This window comes from Pagrus pagrus, assembly GCF_965226575.1.
Source record: "Pagrus pagrus genome assembly, chromosome: 18".
Lineage (NCBI taxonomy): Eukaryota > Metazoa > Chordata > Actinopteri > Spariformes > Sparidae > Pagrus > Pagrus pagrus.
In genome coordinates this window covers 10,116,185-10,128,686 of record NC_140202.1, presented here as the reverse complement: position 1 = coordinate 10,128,686, position 12,502 = coordinate 10,116,185, and the positions used below count along the sequence as shown (strand labels likewise).

General features: G+C 42.5%; 1 protein-coding gene across 1 annotated transcript; it reads right to left on the bottom strand.

Moving 5' to 3' along the window:
* Positions 1-679: 679 nt before the first annotated feature.
* Positions 680-3,417, bottom strand: insm1b (insulinoma-associated 1b). The gene has a single exon (XM_084380512.1). The coding sequence runs from the start codon at positions 3,280-3,282 to the stop codon at positions 1,792-1,794; it is 1,491 nt and encodes a 496-aa protein (XP_084236638.1). The 5' UTR covers positions 3,283-3,417; the 3' UTR covers positions 680-1,791.
* Between the last annotated feature and the right edge of the window lie 9,085 nt (positions 3,418-12,502).

Genomic DNA, 12,502 nt, shown 5'->3' with positions numbered 1-12,502 from the left:
TGCATCTGAGGTTTCCTTTCCCTGTTGTGGAAGAAGTTCGCACTGTTTCAGAGGGTGAGGACTGAGCTGCAGGCGTTTGAATGCTGACTTTGTTCAAACTTTAATGGTGTAACATTTGATTAACATCGGGAGAGCCGACTTAAGAAACCATTTTTAATAAAAGGAGGGTTAAAACTGCACTTTCTCCTTTGAAAATCTCGATGTGGTTTAGACAGAAACTGTCTCCGTTTTTTATGAAATAAGCTCCTAAATTTATATAATATCCTACTTTAACGAATAAACTCATGAAGTGAGTGAATGTAAAGATTTGTTAAAGTAAGCCGAAGAGGTTTTAATTTGCGCACAGGGTGGCATCAATGTTTCACTTGACTATAAAATCAGAGGGCCTTAGAAACATCTCATAAGTCCAAATCATATTTTTAAGTACATTTTCCCGACATGTATTCAGGCATCTGTCCTCTTGGCATGTACTAATTATTTACTATTAGCCAAAGACTTCCAAAAACCTCTTGGATAATCGAGACTGAGATCAACAAGCGTTTTCTTTCAGAACTTGTGTCCGCAATACAAAACTCCCTTTAGAAATGTGGCGATTTTCGTTAAGAAAGTTCATCAGCGCCTCACTTTCTTTGTCGCTCTGCTGCTTCTGAAAAAGGGAAACCACCTCCAGACACACGTGTCCTTTTGAAAATATTTTTTTATTTCGATAGACAACAACGATATACACATACAATCAAAGCGCTATAAAAGCCAACATTTAAGAAAAATAACTTGTCCTTAAAAAAGATTGCATCTAAGGTAAGAGCTTTACGTTTCTTTTTGTCTTTTTTTTGTATTACAAGAGCTGTGGAGACTGAAGATTAAAACCCGACCCACGACAAATATCACAACTCATACGGTCAATTTGACAAAATCAAACAAAAATAACAAAAAAAAAAACATTTTGGCTGTACGACATGTAAACTGCCAGAACGATTCACAGGAAAAAATCACAACAAACACAACAATAAGTTACATAAAATAATTAGAATAAATAAATAAATAAACATGATGAAAAATATTGCAACAATCTTCAATAATAATAATAATAATAATAATAATAATAATAAAATATGTGCCAGCATCTTAAATCAAAACAGTCTATGTTGACTTCTTTTAAGGCAGTTATACAGCGGGATTTGGATGTGTATGTAGTCTATGTCGGACTAGGCTTATTCTTATACTAAAGGCATTTGTGGTCCTACTACACAGGGAATGCTTCACTCACTCCTTTTTTTCTCCCCCACCAATACAAAGTTGATAAGTTCTGTCGTTCACAAACTAGCGTAAAGCTACAGTGATAGAGCAATCACGGTCGGTGAATTGAAAAAGGCTCTGATGAGAGAAGGATTTCTGAGAATCTTTAAGACATTTCTTAGGTCTAGAAGCTATCATTGAACACATGTGCTGTCCTAGAAAAATACCCTTTAACAGTCAAACTAACGCTTTGTGTGTGTTTTTTTTTGTCTTTTTTACTTGATAAACTAATTTGAGACGAGAAAATCTCAAAATAGGCCTATATGTAATTCAAATATAGAGAGAAGCATTCAACAATCACTGATTGGCATGGAAAAGACACCTCATTAAACACCACTTAAACATCAAACCGCCCTGCCTTTCATTGGCCTAAAGTTATGGCAGTGAGCAACTTTTTTTTTTTTCTTTTTTTGTACCCCAAAGCCACTTTTTTTTGTTTCTCTTCTTTCTTTCTTTCTTTTTTTTTTTTTAAAGGCACGAGTTTTGCGTTGTCTCTCAGCAGGCGGGGCGCACGGGCATTTGGAGCAGGATCACCTGCCTGTTCTCCGAGGGGTGGCACTTGTTTATGTGCCTGGTGAGCCCCGGCGAGCTGTAGAGAGTGGCGGGGCAGTATTTGCACGGGTAGATCTGGGAGGAGTGCATGAGGCGCAGGTGTCTCTCCTGGCCGGCCCTGCTGGTGAAACTCTCCCCGCACACCGGGCACAGCAGGCAGTCCACCGGGCTCAGATTGAGAGGGCTTTGGTTTGAGGCTTCCTCTGAGGATGATGATGATGATGATGTTGATGATGATGATGATGATGGTGGTGGTGGTGGTGGTGGTAGTGGTGCTGAGGAGGATGAGACCGGAACCTGCTCTGCGGCGCGGTCGCTGGTTTGAAACCCGTGCTCCTCCAGCACTTTCTTTTGCAAGGCCTGGTGTCCCATGATGTGTTTTCTTAGGTATGCCTGTCGCTTGAACCTCTTCCCGCAGAACTGGCAGTCGTATGAGCCATCTTCAGAGCCTGACTCGGACAGACCTGGACTCGGGGTGTCTCTGTCACTCATGTCTTTGGCTTCGTCGGAGACTGACTTGACACCCAGAGGTGGCATTTTGGCCATTTCGGGTTTGATGCCCGGTGCCGGTGACATCGCGGGGACGCCGGTGGTCCGCGGTTTGTGCCAGCGGCGGTGAGAGGCGAGGTTGGCGGGGCAGCTGAACATCTTGTCGCACTCGGGACACCGGTACTCGACCCTGACGATGCGGGAGCACTTGTGCTGAGCCAGAGAGAAGGGATCCGCGTACGCCTCCTTGCACAGCTGACACACAAACTCCCCCAAAGGCTTGTTTCCTCCAGAGGACTGCGACCTCGGCTTCACCTCCACCGGCCCCTCTTTGATTTTGAGACCAAGCACGGGAGAAGTCGTCACCTCGTCTTCAAAGTTGAGTTTTCTAATGGCTTTGGGTTTCTTGGAGGCGGGTTTGGGTTTGCGCTCTGCGCCGTCAGCTGCGGGTCTTTTGGTACCGACCCGGTTGCTCGGTGCCGGGAGGCTGCTGCTGGTGGTGCCGCTGCGGCTGCTGTTGCTGGTGCCGATTTTCAGGTCGACCGGGGCGTACATGAGATGATCCAGGCCGGAGAGGGAGGCAGGTGTCGGGAATGACTCGGCAGAAATAGGCGAGCCTAAATTGAAACTTCTCTCGAAATATTCCCTGTCGTGTTCCTTGCTGATGGGCCGGGTGGGGCTGTAGAGGGCTTGGCACACTGCCTCTGGGTTGCCGAACTGTGCCGGCTTCTCCAGTCTTGGCACCGGCGCCTCAGCTGCTCTGAAATCCGGCGATGCTGCGGCGCGGTCCGGACTGGACGCCACGGACATCGGCGGGGAGGGGTCCGCCTGATACGGCAAGGCAGCTGGGGTGGGCGGCTCGTGGAGGTCATCATCGTCTGACCGAGTCCTGTAGGAAACATGTGCAGATTTCTTGTTTCTTTTTACCAGGAATCCTTTGGGCATCTTGGCGAGTAACAGCGGAAAGGCACTTCGGGGAGGTGGGTGAAGTCTCGAGTATCCAGGTTTGTTAAAAATATGGCAACACTAGAAGCTTATGGGACTTTATCTCCCCAGTATATCGATCCTTCTGTTGCTGAAATGTTTTCGTCTCCAAGGCATAGCTCCACTCTTTTTATGCCGGAATGATGCTATTGTTCTCGCCCCCCCCGCTGCAGCATCCCCGACCAATCGGATGCAACCAAGATCCCAGTGGATTTGATTGTGGGAGGGCTCAGAGCCTGGGTTTGGTGGATTTCGTTGGAGGATGTGCAGATAGCTTAGCAGATGTACTGGCGGTTTATTACATTAATGTGTGCGCTCAGCCCCTCCCCGACAGAGGCACACGCCGGGACCCTCCTCTTTTTACGGTCTGATGGGCCCCTATACAACTGCACACGTGCCACGGCTTTGTGGCTCTCCTTTGGGGGCCCCGGAGCTGCCAAAAGGAAATGTCCATCACTGCCACAATCATCACAATTTAGAATTAAGACGGGGGATGAGACGAGCTTTGTTAAATACGACCCAAAAGCTCTCCTCCTTTCCATTTCTGCCGTGACACAGTTTTCAGAACAGACTCCTTCAATTCAGCGTTCAGGTTATTTTTGTTTACCTCCACACGGTTGTTTATTTTCTCTGACCATGCTCCAGCCTCTTTTACGCACGACCTTTACGCAAATTGCTTAAGCCACCCAACAAACCAAATAAGGCGCTTTTTTTTTTTCACAGACCTTTATTTTATTATGTCTTAAATAAACACCACAGAGGGAGTGTTTCTTTATTTTAGGGCACGTGTCTGTCTCGGTAGTTTAACTCGACATATAAATCAGACATCTCGCTGCATACATAAGTAATAAGAAGGCCCTCTGGTCTTTGTGCACAATAGCCACGTCTGCCCGTGCTTGGATATCCCTGTGTTTTTTTTTTCTTCCTTTTTTTTTTCGTTTGAAAGGCAAATTGACCTCTTAACTGTGAAACGGGACTCACGGCCAATCTGGCCCACAGCTAGACGCGTGCTGGGCGGAATCAGTGCTCCAGACAAAGAAGGCCGCAGCCGAGGCTTGTGGTGGAGAAAGAAAAAAAAACGCTGCACAGATATCCAGAGAAGCTGCTGCTGTTACTGGAGACAGCCTGGAAGTGTTGTTTGTACAGATATGTGCTGTTTTCAGGATGTTGATTGTAGATTTTCTGGCCTTTTTTTCTGCTGGAAGAAGCTTATAAGATTCAAGTTTTAAGTTTTTAAACAAGTAAAGATGTCCCGTGATTCGTTATACATGCGTAGTTTATAAAAAGAAAAGCAAAACAAATAAATAAAAGCCTCCCATCTGCATAACAAAAACAACTTTTTTACGACTAATTCACGTGGCCTATATTCTTTACCAGCTCCCCTATGGTTTTCGCGCATACCTCATATATTGTTTGTCCCCTTTTTTCCCCGTTTTAATGGCTAAATGTAGGCTGCAGTGCGCCACTTGGCAGAGAGCGCATTCTTCTTCCTTTCAGTCGGCAGACCAGGGAGGAATTAATCTCCATCGTCGTACATTGTTCCTCTCATTTGCATAAAGCTGCAGTATGACCAAGTCAAATAATTACACAATCGGAGCTGAGCCGCAGGCCTGCGCCTTTTCCTTTTCAATGGGCCCCTGTGTCACCGTGCCTTCTCACCTGCCTGGGAGCACACCGTTATTCTGCTCTGGTGCGGTGAAATGACGCGTTTGATGAAAGTTTGAAAAGATTCTTTTGAATCGTTGATGAAAACAGAAACTTTTCAACACTTTAACTTAATGACTCAGTTCCAAGATGTGATTATTAGTATTCACAGATAATCATATTTTTCTGTCAAGTTTGAACGCGTGAACGTCACCTAATCTTGTTTGTGCTCTAAATGACAGCTGTGAGAGAAACGCCAGCCTCCTCGGCTCTGTTACTTGTTGTTCCGTCGGTCCGCATCTATTAGTCGTGGTTTGTTGGGACTACACGCTTTGATGGCATTTTAACGAGTTCCTCTTTTCCCCCGTGATCGTTTCTGTGGGGCGCGTGGGCCGGTGTGCCGCTCCGTGGCTGCGCCGACGCATGCGCGTGTTTGATCAGTGGCGCGTGCTGCCCTGGCGGACGGGAAGCATAGGCGCCTAATTAGCATACAGCTGCAGCCAGCTCAGCTACACCCTCCTCAGCCCTGCCACATGCTATAGGACTTTAAACGTTGCTCTCCTTTTAACTCTTGCCTATAGGCGATGCTGTCAGTGTAACTTGTAACTGTAATTATAAGATTGAAGTTGAAAATATATGAATAAGTAATGTTTTCAAATGTTTTTTTGAATCATGCTTCCTGACAGTAGGTCTTCATTTTTCCAATTTTCCGCAAATACTCACTTTAAAGGTGCATTGTGTAGTTTTGGGGAAGGAATTTTAATCAGAAAAGATTGTTTAAGCGTAAACAAACTACAGAAACAAACTCTCTTGGTTTTCATGATCAACCGAATAAACAAACTGACACAACACAATTTCAAACTGTTTTACTTTGTTTATATTTGGCGGACCCTGCCACCTTTCTACTTCAAACAGTGTTCTGGGGACCTCATTTTTAATTTTCTTCTGAGAACAGCTTCTTTATTCAGTTATGGAAAAAAAATCCCTATTTCTGAGTTTGTGTTATTACCTAATTAGTATTGTAAATATTAAAATTCGAGTCAAAGAGTTTGAATTTCTTCTCCAAAACTACACAGCGCCCCTTTAAAATAAACTCTGAGCTGTAGGCTCGACTGTTCATGACTCAACTGTATAACTAGAAGTTTGAGTTGAGGATGAACACATTCAGGCCTCAGAGCCTAGTTCTTACTTCATTGCACCACCTACAGGATGAAGAATTAATGCTGAGAACAGACAGACAGTTTACCTCCAGTATCCAAAGCACCGCACTCAAATCTATTTGCAGGCATCTCACCACGATGCTTCTGTCAATCATTTACCAAGATGCCAAGGGAGCCGTGGAGCAGCGTGGTTGTTTTAACAGAGATTAGATTACCCTTATTCTCACCACACATGTACAGAAAACCTGTACTTCCCACATGAATGATTGGCTCTGTGTGCTTTCCCAAATCCAAGCCAATTTGAAAGTGCAATAGGACATGACTGTAATTGGTGCTCACAACATGGCCACCTTCAATGCATTGTCAATCAATTATTGTAATGGATTAGCTGAGGTCCTATTCTGGCTGCTTGTAATCTGATAGAGGGCTCTTTCAGCACCATGGAGAGAGCCAGCGAGGGACCCAGATTTAATCAGGCTGGCTGTGGACCCAGCACAGCCTCGGCTTTAGCCTTTGTCCCCGAAACTGAGAGCAGGCAGGCACCGACAAGAGGACAATGACGTGGTAGAACAAAAGTGCCAGAGTTTAATGAAGTGATTGGTTTTTAACTGTAGGTCTATATATAAACATATACTACTATTTATATAGAGGGAAGGCAACTCAGTCCTTCCTTATTCTTCTATTGTTTTAGGAGCTTTGTTGTAGTTTTGGTCATTAATCTACCTGTTTGTTAGTTTGTATACTCATATCTGAATTAATATGCATATATTCATATTACTTAGTTTACTCCACTGTGGTTAAAGGTGCACTATGTAGTTCTGGAGAAGAAATACAAACTCAGAAATATTAATTTTTTCCATAACTGAATGAACAAGTTGTTCTCAGAGGAAAATAAGGTCCCCAGAACACTGTTTGAAGCTAGAAAGGTGGCAGGGTCCGCCAAATATAAACAAAGTAAAACAGTTTGAAATGTTGTTGTCCTTTAGGATAAGTTTGTTTATTAAGTCATGAAAACGAAGAGTTTGTTTATTTTGTTTGTTGAGGCATAAAACAGATCAGTTAATGAAGATCTTTGTCTTCTGATAAAAATGTCTTCCCCAAAACTATACAGTGCACCTTTAATATACCTGTTGTCCTTTTCCCCTCTGTTGCCAGATGTTGACCTGCTGTTTTTAGGACAAAGGACAAGGATGTTCTGATACATTTGTTTTAATGTACATACATGTAATATAATGTTTGAATACATTTTCCTGTCAGTACAGTTACAGGACTCTACCCTGACGAGAGTTTATGGAACCAGGAAGTTTTCTGCCTTCTAAAAAAATAATAATTTTACCTGTTGATTCCCAGTGACTGGTTTCTCATTGAAGACCTGGAAAACCATCTGTAGGCAATCTCAGGGGAGCCAGCATGTCACTTTGAAACAGCAAGTCAACCTGCACTAGTAAGAGGTTTCTGGGGGGAAAGTCAGACTGTAGTATCCAGAAGATCAATGAGGAAATTGCCTGTTTGGCCATGAGAGCAACACGGAGGTCACTGTCTAGACTTTAAAGTGTACTTTAGAAGGATGCCCACGAGACCAGGTTACTGTGAAAAGCACTGCAAAGTGGTACGGCTCTGAGCTTAATACTAATGGACCTCGGTGTTGACGTGGAATGCCCCTGATGTCATTCGTACTTTTGACAGTGACGCTGATGACTCTGTGAGGACAAGGACAGATTTTTGTGGGCTTTCAGGTTATTTCTGAGAATGTTTTTTTGAATATTATATATATTTTATCCTGCAGTGCATCTTTAGAGTGGGATTATTTTAAATCCACTTTAAAATAAGTATGAGGGAAAATCCTTAGATGCTTTCTTTGGTTATATTTAATGTGTGTCTACAGATGTATGAACAAAGGCTTCAAAGGGACAACACCAGCTTTTCTTTCCCTCATAAAGAGCCTGTTATTAAAAAAAGAGGTCTTCCTGCATATCACTCGCTGCAGTCCCAGGGGCATGTTTAGCTCTAATTTACTCATCAAAAACATCAGAGTGTCTCTCAATAATCTCCGCAGTCCATTGGTTGTTTGGGGTGGAGTCCCCTGTCAGAAAGCATGCCCTGGAATGTTAAACACTAATTCACCTCTGAGCTCCGGAGGTGGATGAAGTGATTGTTCTATCTGGGAGCTGATTAAAACAGCTCTGGCCCGATTCCCCCCTCTGCGTTCACCTCTGACGTGCGCCACATTCATTTCTGTATTCATGAGCGGATGGGAAAGTGCAGGCAGAGCGCCTGCCGTATTACAGATAATAAGGCCAGCGGGCTCCACATTCGCTGCCACAGGTTTCCCTCTGCCCCAGCTCATTCAATTACTTCACAAGAGTCCTCTGAGGCACAGCTGCACTATGGGGGTGAAGAGGACTAAATTGAGGTACATTCATGTAGACACACACACACACACACACACACACACACACACACACACACACACGTACACATCTCGCAGATACAAAGAAGTGGAGGAGGCACACGCGCTCTAGCAGGAGAAGCCAGCTTACTGACAGGCATTAAGCTTAGCCGGCAATGCATGCCTCATGCAAGTAGACAACAAAAATGGTCCACCCTCTGTTGCTCCCTGGCTCACTGCAGATTGTAATGATATTGATAATGACTCCATGTAAGAAAAATGAAATCAAGGCCATTGCTCATAGACTCCATATATGAGGTCACCATTATCTTGATGAAAGTGTAGACAGCAGCTGTATCATCTAGGAGCATGATAGATGGCCTCTGGCAGACCTAATGGGCCATATCCTTTATCTATTGACACACGGAGCTACACATTGGTTGCTCTCTCATAGCCCTGAACTGTTAGTCAGCTTATCTCACTTATTAATACATTAGACTCATCTAGAAATCTCTGTTAACTACATAACTGTCCCAGTTCTTGAATTAATGTTCACAGTGTTGTATTTTAAACAATAGCTGTAAATGTGGAAGGTCTATAGAAGTTATCTCTCAAGAGAAGACTGGTTGCTGTCCATGGTACTGAACTTCTGAGCTCCAGATTACAGTGGCAGCTGCCTTTTAGTGCCTAAGGCTCTATAAAACACACACAGGGCCACTGGGAAATAAAAGTTAATGCCTATCTATCAGTGGCTTTAAGTGCCTGAGTGATGAGAGCCAACAAAATGACCATGAACAGTTTTATTCTTGCTTTCATATGAGTGCCAAAGATTGCTCTTCAATCTTACATCTTGATATTTTTTAAATTTTTCAAATGTTACTAATGTTTTATTTTAGTTTGAAAATGAAAAGGACAGTTCTACATTTGGTAACACCTTATATTTAAGTGCTAGTTAATAGGTATTAAGGGTTTATTAATAATCTTGATAAGGCATTCTGGTAGGTAGAAATCTGGCAGGTGCAAAAAGCACAAGTAAAAGTGGTTAAACATGTTTATGATGCTACTATTGACACTTACATAGTCTTATTAATACATAATATTATTAATACGCATCTTATAAGGCCCTGATTACTTATTGACTAATGTTATTAGAAGGACTTTAAAGGTGCAATATGTAAAAATGGAGTCCTGTCGAATTCATGCTCAAAACAAATAATGGGCAGCATATCACCAGAATAACAGCTAACTTCTGCTAATTGTAGCTAATGTTAGCTTGCTATCTCAGTTAGCTGTGCAGCTAGCAGTCCAGACTGGGAGCTTCAAAGCACCGTGAAAGTGTTTGTCTTCACACCGCTAGCACAGGAGCTTTAGACCGGTATGGGACTGGCTGGCTGGATAGCATGCTTATGTCAGTAGGTATCTGTGCAGCACAGTACATATGTACCTGTAGGTCAAACATGTTATTTCTAAACATTCTGTGTATAATTTAGTTAATTTTTGAATGTTTTCAACTCGACTCCTTACATATTGCACCTTTAATATAAGATGTTGCCAATCGTTTATTATAGCCGAATATCACAAAATATGCCTCAGAGGGCTGCACATATAACAAAAACAAAAAAAACAACACTAGCAATACACACAAAAATGCATAACATAGCATTAAAAGCAGAATATTTGTTAGCTACCATATGTCCAACAACACAGTAATGAAGCATTAGCAAAAACAAAGTGAGATAGCAGATATACAAGAACGCATACTGTACTGTATACCAAAAAAAGTGTTACATACACAACATAGACCTAACCATGACCACGTAGAAACATATAAATAAAAAGTTAAAGTTGCATAGCTGGAATTTAGTTGTAAGGGCAGACTATGTGAGGTTGAAGGCTGATCCAGACTGAGCTAGACTCTCAGATTTAGGAAGAAGATTCCAAAGAAGAAGGGCTTTCATGTCTGTAGCTATAGCAGGAGCTTAGCTTAGCTTAGCACAAAGCCTGGTAACAGTGCCTGGCTCTGTCGAAAGGTAGGCTAAGAAATATACCCCTAAAAGATCCTCTAAAGCTCACAAATTGATACTTTATATCCCACTCTTTTCACCCTTACGAAAACCTGAAGAATAAAAACTGCATACTGTGGTTCTACAGGGAGACGCCCCATGAAGCTACATCAACCAGTCCAGAAATACACCACAACTTCTTCTTCTTCTTCTTCTTCTTTTTTCTTTTCTTTTTTGCTCCTCAGTGTTTGGTCAGATTAAACAAACTAAATGTAATGGCTTAATTAGGGAGTTTTAGTGAAAGGAAAAGTTTGGTTGTTTTTACGGAGCCAGGCTAGCTGTTTTCCCCTGCTTCCAGTATATATGCTAAGCTAAGCTAACCAGCTGCTGGCTCCAGTTCGGCTAAATATTTACCATACAGACAAGGGAGTGGTATCGTTTTTCTCATCTAACTCTCAGCAAGAAGGCGACGAAGCATATTTCCCCAAATCTTGAACTATTTGTTAAATGTCAAGAGATTACTTAAGAGTCCCGTTATGACGAACCTGCTTTATGCGTTATCAATGCACATTTCCTCTTCATGTCTTCCTGCTGATGGCTGTTTTCCATAGAGATCAGTCAGAGTCAGAGAAAAATATGGAAAATGTGTGTGTCAAGTATCTAAGTACATCATTAACATATGTACATTGAGAGAAAAACCTTTTGTTGACCTTTTACTTTGGAATGCCATATTTTCCAAACTAAGGATTCACAGAATTTACACACTCTTCATTAAATGGCATAATTTGCATGCATTTGTAATTGTGCTGCTTCCTTGATTATTAAATGATCACCCTAATTAGGGAGCATAATGGGGTTAATCAGACTCTGCTCATCACACTTATTATTATTCCTGCAAAAATGAAGGAAAAAGATACAGTACTTGATTAATTATATCAGCCTTTTCATCAGCTGGGCTACCATTCCCCCCTCTGAAATTAATATCATGTTGTAAATGGAAGGAAGGAGCTGGCCGGACATAGACAGATGAAAGATTTCACTCAAATTAATTAAGCACTAATTATGCGGTGGGAGTTGGGAGCAGTTTGCATAATGAGCTCTATCAAAAGAGATCAGTCATGGAGAGGAGCTGTAGAGTTTCTATACAGCCTTCAGATGATACACAGACACCACTGCACAGCATGAAGAGGGCTGCCAGAGAAGTGGGAAGAGGGTTAAAGCACTTGGAGGCTTGAGTTGTGAGGTTGAGGAGTGTTTTGTTTGGTTTGTCAACATGCTGCGAACCGGAAGCTTCCTTACTTGGCATGTTGTGTGCCACAAATGTAGATTGTTTCATTCTCACTTAAAGATATTACCTCCGTCCTGGGGCTGTGTGTGTGTCTTTTTTCCCCTCTTGGCTTAAGCATCAGATAATGAATTCCCTGCTCCAGCAAAAGGCAATAAGAACAAAATGTCCCTTTAAATTTGAGCTAATCACAAACAACCTGCATGCACACTCCAGGGAGCTTTAAAGACCCTAATCACCTCTCACTCCAATTCTTGCGGTGTTCAGTTATTGTTGATCAGGGACTATACTGTGGCTATCTATTTAGACAATGGGAATAAGGATTAAACAGACAGAAACTCGCCATGTCTCAATCGCCTGTTTAATCACAGCCACTGTGTAGTGTATGGAGTTGAGTTACTTGAACTGATTTGTGCCACAGCAGCAGCAATCATGCATAGTCTAATCAGGGCGCACAGCCCGGTGCTGCCCTTCAAGGTCTCCGAGTGGAATTACAAAGACTATGATTAGTTAATCAAATGAAGAACCCGATGTCCTTTCTTTATTTGTGTATACACCTTATCTAAATGGAAATTGTATAGCTGAGGCACTTCCAGAAGGACACATCTACATGTGAATGATCCTCCTTGAGCCTTTTGCAGTGAATACAGAATAAGATCTTTCACTCCCAATCATCGTGTTATGGCATTGTGGAGACTTT

What these genes read in the sequence shown, in the direction of transcription:
- insm1b (XM_084380512.1), bottom strand. Translation starts at nt 3,282, where the DNA reads ATGCCCAAAGGATTCCTGGTAAAAAGAAACAAGAAATCTGCACATGTT.